We start from the raw sequence: 23102 nt of genomic DNA on the forward strand, positions 1-23102 counted from the left end.
TCCTCTGGAATTAAAAGAGCTGTTAAAGGGGCGGACATCCCGTCAGACAAGCTGCTACTACCTTAGCTACAGTGTGCCAAATGTGGTTTGATATTATACCTTTCTTTATGCCCAGGGCAATTCTCCAATATGATTACTTGAAAATCCTTCAAATCCAGCATTGCTTACATCCACCTGATTGCTATGCCCTTATTGATTAGCTGTGAATGGTTAATTGAATTCAGGCCATCTGAGAAGCCCACAGGTCTCCCTTGTGACCCTCACATGCTGCCCATCACAGCCAAGACAGGTCACCCAGCTCCAATATGCTTCAGCACACATTGTATAGTGGGATCCCTGAGACCATGATTATCAGATAACTAGGCAGGGGGAGAGTATTATTTCAGCACTTCCACCCAAGAAGACTTCACTTAGAAGAGAGAGAGAACTATAAAAAGTTTGAAACCCCTTTTCTAGTAAGTTTACCACTGGAGAAAGATATCCTCATAGTGGCTACTATGTAGCCTAAAATTCCCTCCTTGTCCCAGAGCTGAGAGGAAACACTAGCTGGGCAATTCCCCCTGTGGAGAGAGAGGAGTCTAGTTTCTTTTGCCTGTATAGCATAGAGTGGGTCCTCTGAGACAGCTGATGGAGAGACTGCCTGGCACCGGATAGAAGAATGGGAACTGGCTTGATATAGACCAACCCATTCTATCAGGGTGCTTATTGGATGGTTAAAAAAAAAAAAAAAGATCTCAGATTCTTTGGGTCTGTCCTTCAGGCATGTCCCAAGTCACCTTTCCTAACCACATACCATTTCTTTCTAAGGAGTTTCGTACAACCACTCATTTTGCATTTTATCATACAATGTCTTAGACTTGACCTTCAACAGAGATTGTAAATGTCTCAAGAGCAAGAAGATTGTTCTGCTATTTTGTATTCATTCATTTATTGATTGATAAATGAGTCAGCAGTAAACCCATGGATTATTCCAGCACCTATAACTCAGAGAATTGTGCAAGTGTTTCAGGGGCACCAAAGAAGTGCTTTGTCTGCCTACTGACTTCCAGTAACTCATACATAGTCTTGTGGATAAGCTTGGTATGTATGAAGAGAAAATTAGATAATAATGCAATAGGAGCACCATGATTCAAATCACTTAAATTTACCAGAGGACAAAATTTTCATATGAACATTTTTAGATATTGACATTTGGGATACTTTTTTCTTCTGCCTTTTGGATTTTCCAAATTTTCTATAATGTATGTATATTACTTTGCTGATGGTAAAAGAAAAAAAATAAGACTTTGAGTATGGGCTAAGTAGCAATACAATAAAAAAATCACAAAACCAAATTAAGGTTCAGGATCTAATAAGTGATCCAAAAAATGAGTTTTTTCAACTTTAAGTGCTTGTTTTCTGTACCCTTCAGTATCTAGAACAGAAATGGGTACATAGCAGATGTTTGAGGACGTGTTTGACCATAATATAATAAATACATGCTGAATATAATTGTTGTTTGTTGGTAACAAAATATCCTGTTGTGTCTTTTGTAGTAATATCTTGTTATTAAATAAATCTTTTGTTGTTTGTGACCGCACATTTCATATCTCTTCAACAAGATGATAATATTTTATGTTATATGTTGTATTTCTTTCTCCCTTTCATTATTGTGTATATACATAGATTTCTTTGTGTCCTCTTCTTGTCTCTTTTAATGAAGACAGGCCCCATGCCTTGTAATTACACAATTTCAAGGTCAAACTTTGGAGCCAGGCATCTGTATTCAAATCCTGGCTCCACTGCTGACTTCTAACTCAATGCTGGCCAGGTTTCCTTTTCTGAACTATAAGGAAAATAATATCTACCTGTTACAAAAATAAAAATGGCATATGAAAAACACAGAGAACATATCTTGTAATTATTATGTACTCAATAAAAGACAGTTGCTATTATTATATTACTTTTATAGAATAATTGTCACCATAATAGTTCACCATAATAGTTCAGCTACTATGACTTTCAACAAAATATCAGAATTCTCTCTGATATCTTTATTTGTTAAGGTGATATAAACCCATAACTTACTGTGGCAAGGAACTCACTGCTTTGTTTAAACTTTCTTCCTTTTGAATTCTGTATCTCAGCAATATGCACTATTAGTTCTAGGGACTACTCAGAATGTAAATTCTACTGCCTTTTCCATATGGCCTCATCCATCTTAATACCCCTCAGCTGTACCCACAAACTTCCCTCCCTCCCCACCAGCTCAGCATTTAATACAGGTTTGTTCCTTGGAATTGAGAGTTACATTTTTAGTTGTAATGGCTTGGCTATGGTCTAAATAGTAGGGAAATGAATTCAAGTGAAGCAACTGACTGCTAGAAGAACCTTACAGTTTTCTAAATTTGGTGGTAAACTTCTAGATCTCTAGGGCCTGACATACAGCTTTCCTCAATTAGATTGTCTTCTCTGATCATTTAACATGACTTTCTTACACTGGTAAAAAAAGATCAGAGCAGCTGGATGCTTATATCAACTAATTGAGTGGTTGATGTGTGCTATCCTGAAATCTCCTCATGGAGATTAATAATGAGAAACAGTCAGAAACCCTAATAAAAACCTTTCTTACAGTAAAATTCCGTCCCTTTTGTAAATAATATATTTAGCATCTCTGATGACTTCTGAGCATTATAGAAGCAAGTTCTTCAAAAACAAATGCAAAATATTAGGGTTGGACAAAGTCATGGAATCAAAGTGATTTATCTATTAATAATAATTTTAAAAAGCAAAGGTCCTAACTAAGGAAAATCAAGCATGATCACATGTGGAGCCTTGCCAGGTTTCTATCCTTTCTGGAGCAAATCCTCCAAATGGGGTCAGGAAATTTGATATAATGGAAGATACCCTGGTAATGGGAAAAAGTAAGAACTAGGTTCAGATCTTTACCCTTCACCTTGAAGCTTGGCCTTTCACTAGCCGTGGAACTCTGGACATATTATTTTACTTCCACAAGCTTTCTTTTTTTTCTCTCCTGAAAGTAATAAGATTTAATTTGTAGGGCTACCAGGAGGATTATATAAAAAAATGTGTTTGGCACGTAGGAGATAATGGAGAAATGCTGGTTCCGTCCCCCATGCCTCTCCTCTTTGGTCTAAATAGGAATACTTAGGAAAATAGCAGCATTTTCCTAAATTTGTCAAAAATGGCCAGACTTCCCAGTAAGGAAATCACTATAAATGCTAGAACTATAATTTGTTGCCCTTCAAACAGTGATGGTGTTTTCACATTTTAAAAGCAAGCTACCAAGGGGAAATTTGTCTTTTCCTGGCAAGTAAGAAAGAAAATCAGGTTGATTTTGATTATTTTGGTAACAATGACTGTGTTTCTGGGCAATTACCACTTGGCTGGACTTTCATCAAAATGTATAGTCCACAAACCAAGTCTTGGTAATTTTATTTTGGGATAGAAATCATTCTTGAGGATAATGAGGAGAGAGGAGAGAAAGCTGGTTGGTTTTGCCAAAGCTGGTTTGGGTGTCAGGAGACTGAGTTCTTGTAATCTATATGGAAGGCATGGAAACAGCTGGAAGAAAACATTCCCTCCTACCTACCGACTGGAACCAACCCTCTCCCAACCCACGCATGTTATCAACTTGCTCTCCTCACCAGGCTTATGCCCAGCAAAATAAATGAAGTCGTATTTTTGCTTGATATAAATTATTAAGTTGTTCTTCTCATGGTTGCTTTAAATCAAATGTGTGTTAGCATATTCCTGCCACTCAGTTTCCTATCTGCAGCATTTTTATGTACATTTGCTCTCAGTTGAATTTGCCTCATTCATGCATGCATTCATTCATTGGAACTAACTATGTGCCAGGAATCCCACATGCTATCAGAGGAGAAAAGCGGGAAAAGCCATTTGCTCTGCACTTTCAAGGGCTTAAACGTGGGAAGTAAGGGGACAGCGTGTGTCATTTACAATGTAATGCAGAAAACCATCAGGGGCTATGGAGGAAGGATGAGAATGCTCAGGAGAGGGGAGATTAATGAAGACTTCATAGGAGAGATGGTATTTAAGCTAGATCTTAACTATGGGGAGGCTTTGGCAATGCAGAGATGACCAGGAAGAAATTCCAGAAAGTGGGAACTGCCGGAGCAAAGGCACAGAAGATAAGCATGAGATTAACAGAGGAATAAATGGCGTGGTTTGACTGCAGCATGGCATGGTAGGGAAGTGAGAAAAGTGTCAGGAGAAGGTTGAAAGATCAGCAGGAGCCAGATCAGAAACTGCCTTGAGTTTTCTGAAAATGTTATTTTGAAACCTCATAATATATTTCATAAATGTTATTTATGAAACCTCAGCAAATCTGCTGTTTTATTTTAAATAAAAAATAAACTAGCTGAATTAAAGTATTCTTTCTGAATCCTGTACTTTCTTGGCTAATCTAACCCACTCAAATTTTAACAATTTTATTGTCTAACCTTTTTGAAATTGTATCTTGTCTGAAATGGGCAAGGCTATCCACGGGTATGAAGTGTAAATGAGAGTTAGCCTGCACTGCTCTCGTTTCTCCTGGCTGTGCCGTATCACACTATCGGTGGGACATTTTTTCTGGTCACTTACTAATGCCAGAGGAATGGAGGGGAATAGGTTTTTGTTGTTGTTTTGTATTTTTTATTTTTTGGTACTAGAGATTGAACCCAGGAGCACTTGAGCACAGAGCCACATCCCCAGCCCTTTATAATATTTTATTTAGGAACAGGGTCTTGCTGAGTTGCTTTAGGACCTTGCTAAGTTGCTGAGGCTGGCTTGAGCTCGCAATCCTCCTGCCTCAGCCTCCTAAGCTGAGGATTATAGGCATGCACCACTGTGCCTGGCTGGGAATAGGTTTTCAGAAGTCAGCTCATGTTATCACTCAACTGGGAATGGGAATTTTAAAAACTTTCTTCTGTCTTGTGAATGTATCTACATATATGTTCTGTTAGCAATAAATGATATCAAAGACCATTCAATGAGAACTAAGCCACAAAAGCTCAAACACTAAGCCCAGCCCCCTTACCTGGAAGCACTGGAGAAGGACCTGAGTGGTAATGGGACTGTCTTCTGGCTTTTGAAATGGACACAAGGAACACAATAGGCACCAGCATGTCTGTGCTGAACTGTCCCCCCCCCCACACACACCATACTCACACAATACCACACACAGTACCCACATAATACCACACAAACACACCACACACACACCACACTCACACACTACACCCGCACAATACCATATATATAACACCACACACTCACAAGAAACCACTCACACAATGCCATACACACAGCACACTCATACAGTACCACACACCTGCTGCACACATACACTGTACTCACACACACCACACTCAACCACACTCACATACACACCACACAATCACACACACCATGTACCTCATATCAACTCACACATACAACATGTGCATGCACATACCACATTCTCACATATACCCCGCATTCAACACACACCACACAAATAGCACACACCCCACACTCATACCACACACATCATATACTCACACACATATCACACTCATATTTACCACACACACAGTCAACAACCTGCATATCTGTGTTAAAATGCTTCACAAACACACTTATCACACTCATACCCCCATATACCCCCCACACACAAGAACCCGCATATCTGTACTAAACTACTGCACACACCACCCACAACCACACCACAAACATGCACAAAATTTAGCTTATATAAAAAGGGGGAAAGCAGTAAAGAAAAATAACTTTAAGTCTTTGTACAGAACTATTTTTGTCAGATTCTCTCTAAGCCAGTTTTAAAGCTCTGTAACTACGTTTTAGCTTGCGGGCATGCACAGTCCCTTGGGGATGCTGGCCTGTGCTGTTCACCTGTCTGGGACTTCTCTCTTTGGACCGTTAGTGATTTAAAATGCCTTTTTTTTTTTTTTAGCTCACTTGGCACTATAGGATTACAAATGATGTAGAAATAGAAGTTGTCTTCTATTATTTTTAATGGAAAAGCTACTAAAAATCTAATCAGAACAATCCAAGTAGAATAACTTCCCAGGCAGTCTCCTGTGCTCTAGATAACAGGATGGTTTAATGGGTTGAAAAGGAGGAAGACAGTTCGAATGGTCCTGTACATCAAAAATTTGGGGGTTTTGTTCTGTATCAATTTCACATTGACTCTGAATCTTCAGTTCTGCATTCATTCATCTCCTCCAATTTTAAAACTGTTGGATTCTTAAAAAAAAAAGAGAGAGCTCATAATCCATTTCAGACAGTTTCATTGCTCATTTCACTTAGTCTTTCTGTATTCTGTTGAGTGAGGCCATTTGTATCTGTAGCTAATTCCACTAACACAACTTAAAAATGCCCAGGAATGAGATAGTGGTAAGAATCTCTAAATAGATTGGCAGCCAACTTGAACAAGCATCATAGGAGAGCCAGAATTCTCTAAAAGGAATGCTGTGGGTGGGGGGAAAACAGCAACAACAAACTATCTTTTATCAGAGGAGGGCTGAATCCATCAATATGAGTTAACTATATCTCATTCCAAAGGAGATGAAGCAAAATCTTGTTTCTGCAGGCATCAAAAACATTTTAACAACCCAAAGACGCAACTGCTTCTTCCACTAAGCTTTCTCTTGCTATCTCGACCACCTGGACTATGGAGCCCTTGTGAATTTCTACATGGCTCTCTGGATTACTCACCAATCTGTGAAAAAGTGCCAACAAGGTATGAGGCCCTTCCATCTTTATTTTCCTCTTACATAGCCAAGAGATTATATTAGGTTGGGCACTAGGAATAACAAATGGCAGTTTGGATTCTTTAGCTAATTTTTAGCAGGAAGATCTTTGCTCTTAAGGTTTTGACCTTCACCCTCTATAATAAAGTCTGCATGTAGTCTGATCTGTAAATAGGATCAAGTCCCCTGTCTTTATATGAGCAAAATGCACTGATCCCCTGACATGCCTCATAAGCCCCAGCTAGGAGAATATTTATGTGCACACACTTAGTTACCATATGGTCATATTATATGCTCAGTTTCTTTATGTTCCTTCCTGGGGCCTCAACTTTTCTGCCATTTCTGGTCAGAGGGGTTGTTTTTCACTTTATCACCTTTGAAGATTTCCTTCTTTCCTGAGCATGAGTTCTGTTATTTGTTTTATGATAATATTAATATTTTATCATTTACTCCTCAGATTTGAAAATTAATATGAAATTAACAAAATGCAAATGATAATGTTCTATCAATACTTCTCTTGACTAGTTGCTCTTAAATGACAATGAGGTTGTTGACCACTTCCCTTCTAGAATTTGGAGGGTTTTTCCCCTCCGGAAGTCACCCCTATGGGAAAAGTCTTTTCAAAGCCTGCCATCACCAATTTTTGAGGCATATCAGAGGACAACTGGATTGTCAGGCCAAGGGCATTCTGTTTGGCCCTGGTGGGGACCTGCCTGTGGAGAGAAAATCTCCTTTTCTAGAAAGGCAGGGGAATTACTCAAAGCTCAAGGCAACTTAAGATTCAATTTTTCTGTTGAGAAGGCCCCATAGAAAGCACTAGCTCTAAGCAAAATCTTTATGAAAGGATTCCTTCTCTACATTTTCCAAACAGGCCTTTTTGTTATTACCCAAGAGAGCTGACAACCAGTCGGGAATAAAATCTCCCTTATCATTTCCAGACTACTTTACCTTGCTGTGAACACCTATTGGTGGGAGGGCCACAAATGCTTCTCTCAAGCTTCACTTCATCCACCAATCTGCTGTGTCTGAAATGTCCCAGCCCTGTTCTGGCCTCGTTCACAACGGGGAAGTCCCCCTTGAATTCCAAAAGAAAATTAAACTCCTTGGAATCCAAAACTAATAAACTTTCACAGAGCAGCCCCAGGTGGATTGGTTATCATGATATTTCAGTCTCACCTAACCAATAAGAGGGCCGGCTGGCAAGCTCCCAGGATGAATATTCTCATACGAGCATTGGATTAGAGGAAGCCAAAAGATTTTCGGCCATCTACATGCTCAATTTACACCCCACCTGGGTTCTTAAGTAGAGATCTTGTGACCATTGGGCCCTGTAGAGCAATTAAAAGAAATAAAGCAATGTATTATATTTTAATTGATGTAATCTTCACGCTCCCAGTGGAATCTGGGGTGATATCTGACTAGAGTTACCCTAGGTATCAGTAGATGGCCATTCTGTGAAAGTGCATTTAGGAAGACAAAACCCCACGAATTCTGAACTTCATTAACATGTGTATCCGTTTGGGGGTGGGGGGCTGTTTGGCTCAGACTCACAGGACTAAAAACTGAAAGAAGCCACCTAGATTTTTCTGGGATCTGAACAAAGGGTTGAAAGGGGTGGGGGAGTGGAGAGAGAGGTGGAGAACAGAGAGAAAAGAAAAGGACAGGGGGAGGGGAAGGCACAAAGTGGGTTTCTATTTTTATTTGCTTTTAGAGTCTCCTACCTGGACATTAGACACACCAGACCGTGCTTTCCAAACCAAAACAGCTCTCACCCATCACTAACATTTCAGGGTTTGTTGTTTTATTGTAAATATTCCAGTCGAAGAAAGATAACAGACAAGAAAAAACTGCTTTGTACAGTTCACAGAGTCAGATAGAAAATACAGAATGGAAAAGAAAGCCGACAACCAACAGATAAAAAGTGAAGACAAACTGAGGAAGAGAGCTAGGTGGTTGCCATGTCACACAGCAGCTGGAGAGAGGCGCAGCCATGGTCTCAGCGGCTAAGAGAAACTGTCTACGCTGTCAGTCTTTATCTTTATTCCACACGGTGAAGGAAAACACACTTTATAAATGATGCATGGGGACATTTATTTCACTAATCCATTAAAAAAAAGTTTGCTATTGATCAAGATATCCTACTCATAAAAACAAGTTTTTAGAAAAACAACCCTTCCCACCCCAAATATGATCTGACTGGAGGGACCACGCGTCAGAAGCATGGGATGGAACCGTGGGGTTGGAACAGTGTGGCACCATGGGAATCTGCCAGCCATTGGCCATTGGGTGCCCTTCCCTCCAAATCCATGTTTCTCCACAAGGCTTGTGGCAAGGTTCAAAAAATACTCAGTGTCCTGCACAGCTTGCTGTCATGGAATGGTTAAAAAAGAGAAAAAGAGAAGGGATTCAAATTCATGAGAGAAGAGATCAGCTTAGGGCAAAACCAGCATCCTGCATGGGAATAATTAGGGTACCATTTGGCCCCCAGGAGGGCAGCTCTAGCTGTCCCAACACAAAGAGGATGGGGACCTACCCAAACAGCAAAAACATGGAATTCAGCTCGTCATCTCCAAAAACGTCTTTATTTTAGTACATTCAGAACAGAAGCAACGTGAGGACAACTTGATTCAAGGTGGCAGCGGTGGTGGAGGTGGAGGTGGTGGTAGCAGCTGTTTATTTCTCTCTCCCTCTGAATTTTCTAAGTTTACAATCAGAAATTGCATAGAATTTGTTTTCCATCAGAAAATGACAATTCTCTGCACGAAACTCCCAATTGGTGACGCCAAGCCAAGGTCAAGCAGCTGCTGGGAGGCCTCACTCCTCCCATCACAGGTGTGCTCTGGACCCCGCAAACTTCTCCCAAGTGGAGCACTGACTAGCAGTCACCTCGTAACCAGGAAGGCATCAATAATCTTATTCTGTGGATGCAAGAGAAGTTAAGTACTTTGCTTAAAGTCACACAAGGGAGGCTACTGCCCAAGCTGAGGTTAGGATTCAAGAATTTGAGGTTCCCAGTCTGTGATTGCCTAAGAAACTCCATACCTTTCTCAGGAACCCAGTAAATTCTTGATTGCTTAAGGTCTTTCCATTTAATAAGTGTGGGCGTGCACACGCACGCGCACGTGCGCACACACACAACACACACACACACACACACACACATACACACGCTTGCACTCAGGTTTCAAATCTAGTAACAAGAAATCACCAAATCCTTCATAGCCTTGGGGATGGGGCATCATAGGCAGCTACTGAGTTTGGTTAAAAAGAGATGCAGTTATGATAAAGTATGCACCATACCAACAGGGCAGTCTGTCCTTCCTCCTCTGTAAGTAGCGCACTACAATAGACGCCAAGGCCATGGTATGGGAAAATTACATCTACCCTCTCTGCTCCTTTCACAAGGCCCCAGGACACTACGCACTCTATTTTCCTCCCCTATCTGTCTTTAGACACCACATTCCCAAAAGACCAAACCCAACACAATAATAGCAAAAGTCAGGAAAATAAAGAGAAAGAAAAAACAGATTAACCCTTGAAATCCCAGGCATTTTAAGGTCTCTCCGAGTGAACTATGGGTTAATTGCTTTTTGGCATTTAAAAAACTGCTTTAATGGACTTTCAGTGGAGCCTTGACCCCCTGGTTCTTCTTCAGATCCTTCTCCCACACTCCTTTAGGGCCCCAACCCCCACAAGGACTGGGAGTTCAGCACAGGAAGGAAATCTGATGCACTGGCAACTTCATATCCTAAAATCCAGGAAAAGGGAATAGGGATGATTAGACTTCCATTTCCTAACCAGCCTCCCCCTCCAAACAACACAAAGCAAATGAACAGAATTGAAAAGACGACAAAAGAAAAGGAGGGAGGAAAGGAGCATTAACAAAAATATACAAATTCAGAAGAAAAAAAATCTTCCCTGTTGAGTTTAATTTTTGTTTCTGTTTTTGTTTTCTGTAAGAATTAGACCCAGGGTACAATGGCCCCTTCTTAGGGGGAAATTCAACTGATGATTTCATCAATTCGTTGGACTGGTCCAGGCAAGGTCCCCCACCCCAGACTCTATGTTGTTTGGGCAGGAGAGAAAGACCCACTGGGGGAAGGTGGGTCCTTGTGCCCAGCAGGGAGCGCATTCCTTTGCCACTTGGGTGTAATGTCTCTGGGTGGACCGCTCCCGACCAGGGGCTGTTTGTGTCTGGCTGGGGCGACAGGCTCTTTGACCGTTTTTGTAAAGTGACTGGAACCCCAATCCGGAGAGAAGTATTGACGATGTACAAGTCCAGGCTCGTGGCGGACAGCAGCTCCTGCCCAGCCCTCCCGCCTCCTCTCCCGGCTCCTTGTCCTGCGGCCGCTGGGGCTACTCGGGCTCGCTGCTGTTGGTGGTCTTCTCCCACTCCAGGCTCTCCTCGCTGCGCGCAGGCGACGGCCGCGCCCGCAGGCCTTGGAAGCGGCGGCACTCGGGGCAGACGCGGATGTGTGTGCAGCCGCGGGCCACTAGGGCGGCCTCCTGGGCTAGTCTCTGTGCCAGCTGGTCGGGCTCCCCAGCCCCGCACAGCTTGCCATTGCTGAGCGTCGCGGTGCCCCTGGGCCGGCGCTCCTCCGGGATGGGGGGCCGGGGCTGTGGGACCCCAGCTCGCCGCCGGCGGGGGTGGATACTGTCCTGACACAGGATGATGCTTCGCAGCTCGGTCACCATCTCCTGGCAGACGGACACCTGGAAGAGACAGCGAAGACACAGCCAGCCCCTCAGGATAAACCCGCGCACGATGGGATGAAGGGAGAGGGCTCACCGAATCTATAATTTTAGGTCTGAAAATTACACGAAGGTCTTGCAATCCATCGCCTCTCTCCCAGTCCCATTGAATGTCTAAAAGCCCTTTATGCCTCAGTGTTCAATAGTTTTGTCAGCTGCTTGACTTATCTTTGAACACATTCAAAGACAATGATCTCACCATCTTGGGAAAGATTTTTGCACATTTGTATTAAATGCTGCTTCCTTCTACTGAGTTAATTTCTACTCCTGACATTTTCATCCACTGATCCTAGCTTGATTTGGACTTTGAATCCCAGTAAAGACCCCTCTACACCTCAGTCTCTCAAATATTTAAAAAAACTGCCAGGCCTCCATAACTTTCTGTCTTCAGGCCAAAGATTCTCATTTCCTTTAACCAACTGGTTTTGGCTGGAGAAGATGCATTCTGATAATAGCTAAAATGAGAGCAAGTGCTACTACTACAGGTCCACAGTCTCCTGATATGAAATGCTTGACTCCAGCTGTGTTGCATAATTCAGGATATTTGAATTTTAGGAAGATAATATAAGGTACAAACAGTATATTATGTATCACATCCAGTGGGTCTCAAGTAGATTCTGTTTTCAAGCACATTGATATTTCTGGAGCAAAATGTATGTATGCTCACACTGAGTGTGATAAAGACCACAAACATTAGTCAAGTTTTGTCACTGAATACATTTACATCAAACTTATAAAGAACTTAGAACTTTCCAAGCTTTCTGGGTTTGAGAATTGTGGATGAAATATCGTGTGCCTCTACTAGTGTTATTAGTTTATCCATCTCACAGATGTGCAAATGGAGATTCTGAAAAGTTACATATCTGACAAAAACTGCTAATAAATAGCTGAGAATTTGAGCTTCAACCTATCTAACTCCAAAGCCCATGCATGCTCTATTGAGTTCTCTCTAAGGAGACTTTTCTGGACCATGATGGGAGAAGCAGCCTCTGTTCTTCCACGCTTTCTCTCCCAGTTCTGTCAATGGAATGGTTGTTCTACCACAGCCAAATAGTCAACATAGCCCCTGCTCTCATCTTAGCCATCAAGAGAACTCTCATTCTCGTTGAATTTTTCAATTATGTCTAGACCATGGGTGAGCTCTTGGGAGAAAAACCAAATGAAACAACTATAGACAGTGTCACCTAGTGGAATATGGCATACATTAGGACTTCAGACCTAAATTCTAGACCCACCATTGTTAGTAAATAATAAAGACTCTTGGCAAATCACTTAACCTCTCTGTGCTTCTAATAACTATTAACAACAGAAATCACCACCTACCTAATCCATCATGTGTGACAAGAATATAACCACATGTATTTACTAACTGTCTACCAGTGGTCAAGCACTGTGCTCTGCAGTAGAAATGAAAGACATAATCCTTACTTGAGGCAGTTGAGTGTCTAGTCATTGCAACGTTGCATGTAAGTTACAATAGTGCTGGGCAGGAGCAGGAATGATCAGCTCTACTAGACAAAGGGAGGCGGGAGGAGAAGGAATCACCTGAATTAGGTCTTATGGAATTAGTTAGTGCCTCCTCCACTTAAAGAGTGAGAAAAGGGAGAGAGTAGAGCTGAAGAGAGGAAGATAAGGAGAACCAAAAAGCTGGGGGCCATGCAAAGAGAGATTCTGGGAGGAGCTGTCCACATTATCAAGGGGCACACTGCATGCAGTCCAGTAAGGCCCAATGGCTTTTCTTTGGTGTCATCCTTTGCTAAAAGAGGTCAGACCTTTTATCAATAGCCTTTCAACACAACGATGGAGAAAAGCCAGGCTGACCTATATTGAGGACCAAATGGGAGGTAAGGAAATAGAAACAGATTATCATCAGACCCGGTTGGTTTGGAAGAAGAGAGGGATAAACTAAGAGCAAGAGTAATGTTACTCTTATTTTAAAAATATGGGTTAACTAGAGCATAGTTATGGATTTTTAGAGAGAGAAGACAGAAAAAAATTATAGGGAAGACAGAGGTTAATCTGAGAGTAGAAATGGTAGGATAAAGGTAGAGACATGAACACTGAGACATCTGCTGTAGCCACAGGATTAACAGAGTTGTGGGTGCATTTTTAGGTAAGGATTTTAACTTGGGGATAGTCTTAATTTCTCAGAGAGGTGTGGAGTAAAACTAATCTCTGTGCATGCAGGAACAGAGACCAAGAGGAATGGGTGATGTCATGGAAGGTCTATGTGAGGATGGGAAAGAGGCTGAGCTCAGAAAAGTAAAAGGACTAGCAGGCAGTATTGTGTCCAGGGCCCACTTGTGGTGGGACTCTGTGGACTTCCAGGGTGCTGGCCATGCAGTCATGAGATATTTTTCCAGCACCAACTAGGGAAGGGGATTTTGGAATGATCCAGAGTTGGAACCTTGAGGTAGAGGCTAGTGAACTTAAAAAACTTAAATAAAATCTCATAATGCAATTAACATGCAAGAATTTTTGCACCTTCTCTGGGATGGAAGGGAAGAAGAATAGACCAAATCTTCTCAGACTTTTCCTTCAGTGTGAAGTTTATATTAACCCAGCCTCTAAGCCACTCTGGAAAATTTCATTTATTCAAAATCCCCAAGAAGGAAGATATAATTCTTGGTTCCTGTAAGTTGTTATATCTCTAAGGGTTTTTTTTACCTGTAAGGCAAACCATATTTAAAATGGAAGGACTGAGGTCATATTTTCCATTAATTAGCGCTCTCTCTCTCTCTCTCTCTCTCTCACACACACACACACACACACACACACATTACATCTTAAACTATAGTTCTATAAGGGTTTTTGACCGTGAAACTCTTTCGTTGTTCATGAAACATTTTTCACATATTTATGTCCTCGGCTGTTTCAAAGAAGAATGTGAAGCCCAGAGAGGTTACTTAGTACCTTTCCTGAGGCTGTACAATTAGTAAGTGATAAAGCAGAACTCAGATTTCCCACAGGGGGCCTGGAATTCTTTTCATTGCATGGTAGCCTGCACCCTCCTAGGGGATTTCACAGCTACTCTCTGAAATATGTGCATGAGCCTGGGAACTTGACCGCATTGCCAGCACTGTAGGTCATACAACTTTGGAAGTTTACCTCGGTTGCTTCTGAGTGTCTGAGAGTCCATAAAAACTCCAACATAGCCATAAAAATGGCCACGATTAAGCCACAAATAAGAACCACGAAGATTCCACCAATATTCTCCATTCCCAGGCCTATAAGAAAATGACAAGAAGAAAAAATGAATGTAAAAGAGTAGAAAGATAATCACCCTACCAACAATGCTAAATTGTATGAACAATGGGAATTTGAGTCTTGTAGACATCTTCGACACACATTGCTGGAAGAGAGCTAACTGTTTGTTTTAACACTAATGTAGTGTAGGTGCAGTAAAATGGGGGAGGGAGATCCAGCTTCAAATGAAGGAGACTGGAAAAGCTACAGAAGATGGTCTGGGCTGGGTGGTGAAGATCATCCTAAAAGGAGGGCACATGCTGAATTTAATTTAGCTTATAGCAACATGACACCAAACTACACATAAATTCTAGAAGTTTCATGTAAATTTTAATCAATCCTCTTAACACTGTGTCTGTGTGATATAAAACAACTGTTCTGACTAAATCATGGATAGGAAAAACTTGTTTACCAGTGTCAGCATGTTACTGATTAATCATCCCTAATCCAAAAATCTGAAATCTGAAACATTTTGGGCACCAATGTGATGTTTACAGAGTTTCTGATCTTGGATTATTTCAAATTTCAGATTTTCAGATTAGGGATGCTCAATGCAAACGCTTCAAAATCTGAAACACTTCTAGTCCCAAACATTTCAGATAAGAGATGCTCAACATGTTACTAAAATACTTCTTTGGAAAGTAAAAATTTTTATTCCATAGGACTAAGTCATTCCAAACCTGGTTGCCATCAAGACTGCCTGTATTAGCTTGTTAAACATAGATATTCCTAGTCCTTACCCCAGATCTACTGAATCGGTATCTCTGGAGATGGACCCCAGGAATCTGTACCTTAATACAAGTTTCACAGGTGACTCTTTTCTAGCCAGGAAGGCCTATAATTAATTGCAAATTGGTCTGTTTGGAAGTACTGTACAAGTTTTTAGGTTCCTTAAAGCCTAGCTGTATCCTCATTGCCTAGCCTGATGCCTGACATGTAGAATATATTCAACACATAAATGACCATTTCATTTCCACAGTGTCAAACATCAAGTTTAGCTATGTAACTAACTGCTTTCTTTGGCAACAGAGAAACCTAAATTTAAGGGGGTCTATCCTAAAACAATGAAACCTTCATTCAACAGGGGCTATAATCATAAATCAAAAGGGAACTTTTATCCACAAAAATGCCAAGATGGTAGCTTACATGTTGTGCTCTTTGGAAATGCTCGCACATTCTAATGCTTGTTCAGTCATCACACACACAGAGCTATGTCATTGTCAGGGTGAGCCAGCTCCACAAAACCCTATAGGATGAGCCACTGTTAAGGAACAGAAATCAGCTGGGAAAATAGCCCTACCTGGCCATTTCAAGATGTCTTGGGTTACCTCCCACAAAGCCTCAAGTGGGTGTCGGTTGCTATTTTGAAATAACTCAGCATGGTAGCAGTCCCTGCCTACACTGAGAATCTGCTTCCAATAGTTCCAAGAGCTTACATGATGAATGCATCAAACAGACCAGTCAACTCTTGTGTAACTGTGTGAATGAAGGAACTTCTAATTTGAATAGGCAAAAACAGGGGATCCATCCAGCAGGAAGATGCTTTGGGTCATTTAAACATCTGCCTCCCTCATGTAGGGCCACTTAGGCAAGACTGTTGATTGTGGATGCATCAGGATCCACGTGAATGGGAGACAAAAAGGAAAACTGAAGATGGAATGCATACTTCAAAGGGTCTGGCTGGGGTTTGTAGTCAGGTGCTCCTTAGGCCCACAGTTTGGGGATTGTGAGAATTGGGGTATTGGGATCTGTTCTGTGCATCCTGGATAAACTAGTTTCTCCAGCCAGCCCCTGAGGAGGGAGGCTGGAAGGAGATGGCCAGTGAGGAGGAAGTGACAACAGTGACACTAAAAATGGTCACCAGGTGACCATTAGGATATTCTAGGACTGCCCCCATCATTGGGGGTTAGTTCTGCCCGAGAAAGGAGAAAGGACTAGAGCCCCCTCGAACGGCTTCCCCTTCCTCTTGTTTCTGGAAGTGGGTATTTCTTCTCTGGTTCTTGTTCTTCCACCTATGCTCTAGCTATGTCCCCAGCCTCTTATTAGTCACTACCTGGGTCCTCTTCAAGCTTCTCCTCCCTACTAGCTCTTTATCATTTATGTTTCTCCCTCCTTAAAGAAAAAAATATCCTCCTGAGCCTTCCAATTCTATCTATTCAAAGACCCTTCCCTTTCCTTTCGGCGCTGGCCAAGCTTTTTAAAAGAGATCTCTATAGTAGCATTATTTTGAGACATTCTAAAAGCTCTAAAACCTATTTGAAGATCCCATCTCATATAAAAAGCAGTAGAAGGAAATGTCCTCACATCTTGCATAAAATACATTCAAAATTTTTGCTTCCAATATTACTGAGGGGCAAGTAACAGTTAATTCACAATTGGCTGTGATTTCTCAGCAATCACTATGCATACAAGAGAATATTTGCAAAATGAGAAAATCTAAATCAAAAAATTATTTCTAAATGTGACGCAGTTTTTATGAATATTAAATTTAAAAATTAATGAAGTTGAAACAATGTTCTGTTTTGGAGATATTTAATTAAACATGTCTTAATTTAATTTTGCAGGTTTTTTTTTTCCCTGCATTTGGAAGCCAATCATTTTGTTCAGTCCTCAGATATAATTTTGGACACCAGAAAAGCTTTTAGGCTCTAGGCTCTGTCTGCAGTATCTGAAAGAGCAGATGATTCTGTACTGAATTTACTTTTGTTCTTCTCATTCGATGCTCACCCCATGCAATTCTGCCTTGCACCATTAAAACCACCCTCACCACTTAGTTTCTAACTTCTTGGAAATTTGCCAGACCTGATCTCATGCAACCTCTCTTAGAACTTGACACTGTCAACCACTTTCCCTTCTGGGCTTTTCATGAAGCCATTGCTGCTGCTCTCTTCCAGTCTTACCAACTGACCTCTTTTCCTTGCTATGGGAACATTCTCTCCTCTTCCAGCATTTGGTCTCTGGCCTCTCCTCAGTGCACCAGTTATTACCAAGCCTTGCTGTTTTCCCCTCCTGTATAAGTTTCAACTTCTTACCTTCTCCCCACCCCTCCTACCACTTCCCTCCTTCAGATGCCCACCACCTCTTTCTTATTCAGGTGATTGCAAGAGGCTCAGACCTGTCTCCTCTTCAACTTTACCCTCCACATAGTTGCCTCAGTGATCTTCCTGAAATGTAGAATCTGATGCGAGAATCATCTAATACTGTACTACAACCATTTGCCATAGCCATTATCGCTGTTCCTCCGCTCCTGTTAGCATGGCTGCCTGGCATCCACCCCATTCCCCAGACACACACCTGGCCAACCTCAGCCTTTCCTTGAAGACTTACACCAGGGCCACTCCTCCCAGTACATTTCTCATCTAACTTAGTTACACTGCTTTTGTGTTTCACTAATAATACATTGTACCTCATTCTGATCTTGTGTAAAAATTAGTTTTCAGTTTATATCCTTGGGTTTTTCATTAGACTGTGAGTTCTTTGAGGGAAGAACAATGCCATGTTCAATCTGCAGTCCCCAATCACGGGACTTATGAAGTGCTCAATCAGTGGTTGTTGAAAGAATGAACAGAAAAAAAAAAAGGTTAGATTCCAGATGAAGAGGCCTGTAATACCAAAAACCTCCATCCACACAGGGATATGTATTCATTGCCTAATTAAGTTTTGTTTGAGATAATAGTAAAATGCGACAGTTCTCACTGAGGGCTTCTCCTGGCCACAGAGGCAGATGGCTCATACTGTACTATGCCGCGGGCTAAAAGGGAACTGAACATTGACGTGGTCTGTGACACGGACCTTCTGTATTGGGTGGAAGTGGGGGAGGGTCATAAACAGACCTGTGATCTGTTCTGGGATAACTCTGATCCGACCAGAGCAAACTTCTTGCAGGAGCTGAGGTTTCAACAGGATGCAGGTAGGAACCATGAATCACTGCAAAGTCCCCTCGTCTTTCTTTCCCAGTTTCCTGCCTTTCAGGGCCTGCATATTAATCATGGGTGTTGGCTCCAATGTGCCAAATTCTGACTGGCCTCCTCCTAGGAGTAAGGCTTCTATTCCATTCGTGCCTTTAGGAAGTTATTGGAAAGTGGAAGCAAGAATAGAGCGCTGGCAGAGCGAGAGCTGAGAAACAGATGGAGCGGGGAGCGGGAAGGGAGTGTTGGGAGAGTGCGGCAGCTCCATTTAACACTGTCATCAGCCACCCTCCCAGAAGTCAAGCACCTGCCACAGCACGAAGCCATTCATCAGAGGGGGCCATGTGGGCTCCCCCAGCCTGCGAGGCCCTTTCTGCACTCACAGATGCCTGGGCACCTGTAAGAGGGAGCGGGAAGCCATGGAGTCGACTCATCCTTTCCTTTCTTCAGATGGAACCACACACAAGCCATCCAGACAGATGGCTTGAAAACTGGGATTTTCTCCTGACGCTTGAGTCTCCTATGCCCCACAATCAGGCTGAAAAAGAATCAAACTCGCCTTGCAAACTCTAGGTTGGTTAAATACTAACTTTGGTGTCACTCGCAAATTGCCTACAAATACAAACAATAGTTTGCAAATACAAATGCATCAGTGTCACTGTCTCTAGAACTAGAGATGGAATGGCGGAAGGGAGAGAATACAATTCAGAGAAATTCAAATTGCCACCAACTGACTTGCTGTCATTTTTTTTCTGACTAGTTAATAACCACCCTTTGAACTCAGGTACACTCTGTCTTAGCCCTTAAAACCCCCACAGAACTCCAGGTAGCACTGTGGTCATCTGACTGAGAGGGGAAGCTCCTTTTGAACAAAAATGTGGTGGGAGGTAGGGGGTCATATCCCAGAGGCAAAGAGCAAGAGGCCACAGGAGCCGTGCAGGCACGTGCAGAGAATCCAGATGTGCAGGGGGTGGACAGACTCATGTCCTGATCTAGACAAGGGACAGTACATTTGCTCTTTGACATCAGCCAACACATCTTTATCAAGGATATTCCATGAGCTGGGCGCCATCCTGGGTGCTGAAGCTCTGTGTAATGCCTCTATAACAAGAGCATTAGACATGGGTTCCTGGGTCCATATGGCTTTCAAACATTTTCTCAGAGCTGCATTCACCTACTTGCTTGCAGATATGTCAAATGGTCCCATCTGTACAAACTTTACTGCACCTTCACATGCCCCTGTGTAAAGTGACCTATATGACCTTCCCAGAAAATGCAATGTGACCCATCACGTTGGTGCTACTGAGGATTGTCAAACAGTAGGCTTGCACTTGCTTCTTGCATTCTCAGTGACGTCTATTGCCTAGACTTACCAGATTCTGGAGACAGTGATGGGAAAAAAGTAGGGAAAAGGACCACAAAATAGAAGAGGAATGGGAGAGGTATTTGATAAATTTTGCAACTTATCAAAACACAAGTTACTGGAGAGGCACTTTACAATTTGTCAGAATACAAGCTCAAGTATCTTATTTTTAAAAACACTTGTTATCTCATTCAGTTATTAAAAACACTCTAAAGGAAACTCAGAGAACTTAAGTTACCTAAGTTTTCCTAGTTAAGATGTGAATTCTAGACAAATCTGATTCTAATGCTTATGTTCCTTATAAATGTGAAGCTCACCTTTGTGTTTACCATGAGCAAGGTTCCCATGCTGTTTTAATGCAGTCCTTACCGCTGTCCTGGGACATGAGCACTGCTTTTACCCTCATTTTCTTAATGAGGAAACCAAGGTGTAAAGAAGTCAGGGAGGTTGCCCAAGCTTGCCCATGGTTGTCACATAGAAGTGCCCAAGTCCACACTGAAGCCAGAGAGGCCCTCGGTCCTCATGCCACACTGAGTCTCCCTGGCACTCAGCATCCACTCTGGACGCATGGGTGTGATCACAGAACTCAAGCTGGTATCCTGGGGACTGCATTCATTCCTGGGAACCTCCAGAGTGACAAGGGTGAGGGTTTTATGTACGAGCTTCAAGTTCAGCCTATAAAGCCCCTTTCTATCCTGTAGAACGTTACATCAAATGTTTCAGTCGATGATTTGTTGACTTCCTCTTGGCTCAGTTTACAGACAAAGGTGGGCTGTCATCTTTATAATCGCTGCCCTCCTTTGTCGCAGAGTCTCTGGGCCGCCATTTGCCTGTTTCTGATCAAGCTTTCTGGCAATGTTTCTGGGGTTTCTCCGACTCTCAGCAATCAATCTGATTTGATTAAGGACAGGCTTCCTCTGCAGCATCTTTCTGAGACACTATCAAACTCCCACATTCAGGTTTCCAGCCTTGGCGCTCTCCAGAGAAACCAGAGAAGCCGGATAGCCACGCAGGGCCCCTAAGAAGAAAGAGAGAGGGAAGGGTCCCCAGACTCCCCCTTTCCCCATCACCCGCCCCCACTCTAGCTGAGATGTCTCATGCCTTCGTTCCCACCGTGCCAGACAGCAAACTTCCTGTTCTCTAAGGGTTCTGTGAGTTAATGCCACCGGCCTCCTTTCCATTCTTGAAAGGGAACCCTGGTTTTCACAGCCTGGTGGTGTATTTATGTTCCTTTGAAGCCTGATTGTGAGTTTGTATTTTTTTCAAGATAATGGCATTTAATTTCCTTGGAGTTCACCAACCACCTTTTTGTCTAACAATTGTTCTGCAAAGCCTTCAGTAATCCAATCTCCGTGAATTGGGACGTCGGCATCTGTGAGTGGCTAGCAATATTTCTTTTTATAGGAGCTGGGTGAGAAAATAAATAAATAAAACAAGTGTTGTTTTGAAAAGACAAGGTAGAAGCAAATGGAACAGCTTGGAACGGAGCCTGCTCCTTTTTGTAATCTCTAGTCTTCCACAGGATCTGGTATTGCATTTTTCGGTTGGTTGTATGAAGGTACAAGGTCACCAAGCTATCGGCAGGGAAAATAAGATGGGGAGATGAAGGGAGGGTTGTGGTGGCTCTTATCAGAGCCAAGTAAGACCTGGCAAGAAGGCTCAGGATGGGTGGCAGCATCCCAATGTTAGGATTCTTCTTTGGAATTTGGCAGTGATGTTCAAGCTGCTGTATAGGATTCGAGGTAGGGTAAGCACCAGTTCATTTTCTTTTAACTTTCTTGCATTTTATTAGGATAACAAAGCAGAAAAGAATTATGTTAGGCATCAGCGTGTTGTCTGGTACATTTTAATTGAAACTAAAGTGCCTTTAGGCACTGTGAATTTCAGAGGTCTCTGAAAAAAAGACCCCCTTCTCCTTCCCTTCACCCTCATCTCTCTCTGCCTGTTCCATATTAGACTCATTCCTTTAGGCACATGCAAAAGTCAACTGATTCAAATTATAAAAAAAGAAAGATCACCTAGGAGCTTCTGTGGAAAGCAAATTAAAACTACAGATCTCTGTTCTCATCAAGAGAATAAACGTTCCTGGGGCTTGATTCCTGGTGGCCATTTCAAAACTTCAAGGAAGAGATCTTTAGGGTCATTCTGGTCCTGTTTTTCCAAGTCTCTTGAGTAATGAGTTATACACCATAGTGAGCCTGATGGCTAATCTGCCAGAGAGAAGTAATAGCACCTGCTTCTTGCTTGGCCTGGAGGACGTCATGCGGAATTTCACAAATCCAAGAAGGCTTTGAGCCTCTCCAAGTAATGTTTGCCTGGACTCCCAACCATGGCAAAAATAGGGCCACTGGGTGACACTGGCCTTAGCTGCTGCAGCTGGAATGGCAGCCCATGGCCTGGCTTTCATGGTGATTTGCACATCATCCCCAGACAAACTCACGCTTGGACACTGCCTCCTATTAATATAGCTTGACCCCTTACTCCAAAGGATGGCTGCAGAGAGGCAAGCCAACACAGGTTGATGGGCCCAGTCATCTTCTGAACACTGGGACCTAGGTGGGATGCTTTCCCCTGTTGATTATCCCTTTTCACGTTTTCAGTTCTCTTCTCCATGCCAGGGAACATTTGGTCCCCATGTGCAGCAGACAGAGGCTTCCTGTTCATGGCTTTCATTTTTCCTGGGGGCTTGATCCCACTATCTCCCTTCTCCCTCCACCCTGAACTCTACTGTCAGACCAGTCTTTTGAACCTCTGCAGAATGGAGAAAAATTTCCAGAGCCAACAACTGAAAAAATGATGATTTTATTTTTCTATGAATGAAATTAATTTTGACTTCAAACTTACATTTCACCTGATTAACAAAAACACAGGGACTTTTCTGTTTGAAAAACAGCTAAGCTCCCTGCTATTTCACTCCACCTTCACAACAGCCCTGTAGCTGGTTACTGCGTTTATTTCACAGATATAGAAACGAGGACTCAGGGCAGGAGTTATAGCTCAGTGGTAGAGCACTTGCCTGGCATGTGTGAGGCGCTGGGTTCGGTTCTAAGCTATATATATATATATATATATATATATATA

At 42.3% G+C, this 23102-nt stretch overlaps 1 protein-coding gene across 4 annotated transcripts in view; it reads right to left on the bottom strand.

Moving 5' to 3' along the window:
- Positions 1-8536: 8536 nt before the first annotated feature.
- Positions 8537-23102, bottom strand: part of Grik4 (glutamate ionotropic receptor kainate type subunit 4) — a 363614-nt gene continuing 349048 nt past the window's right edge. For all 4 annotated transcript variants that reach the window (XM_048795923.1, XM_048795924.1, XM_015489727.2 and 1 more), the window contains 2 exons: positions 14613-14731; positions 8537-11465 (listed from right to left, as the gene is read on the bottom strand). In XM_048795923.1, the coding sequence (XP_048651880.1) occupies positions 11109-11465; positions 14613-14731 (476 nt within the window). In that variant the 3' untranslated portion in view covers positions 8537-11108. The remainder of the gene's footprint in view (positions 11466-14612; positions 14732-23102) is intronic.

The sequence above is a fragment of the Marmota marmota genome, unplaced genomic scaffold, assembly GCF_001458135.2.
Source record: "Marmota marmota marmota unplaced genomic scaffold, marMar, whole genome shotgun sequence".
NCBI classification, from domain to species: domain Eukaryota; kingdom Metazoa; phylum Chordata; class Mammalia; order Rodentia; family Sciuridae; genus Marmota; species Marmota marmota.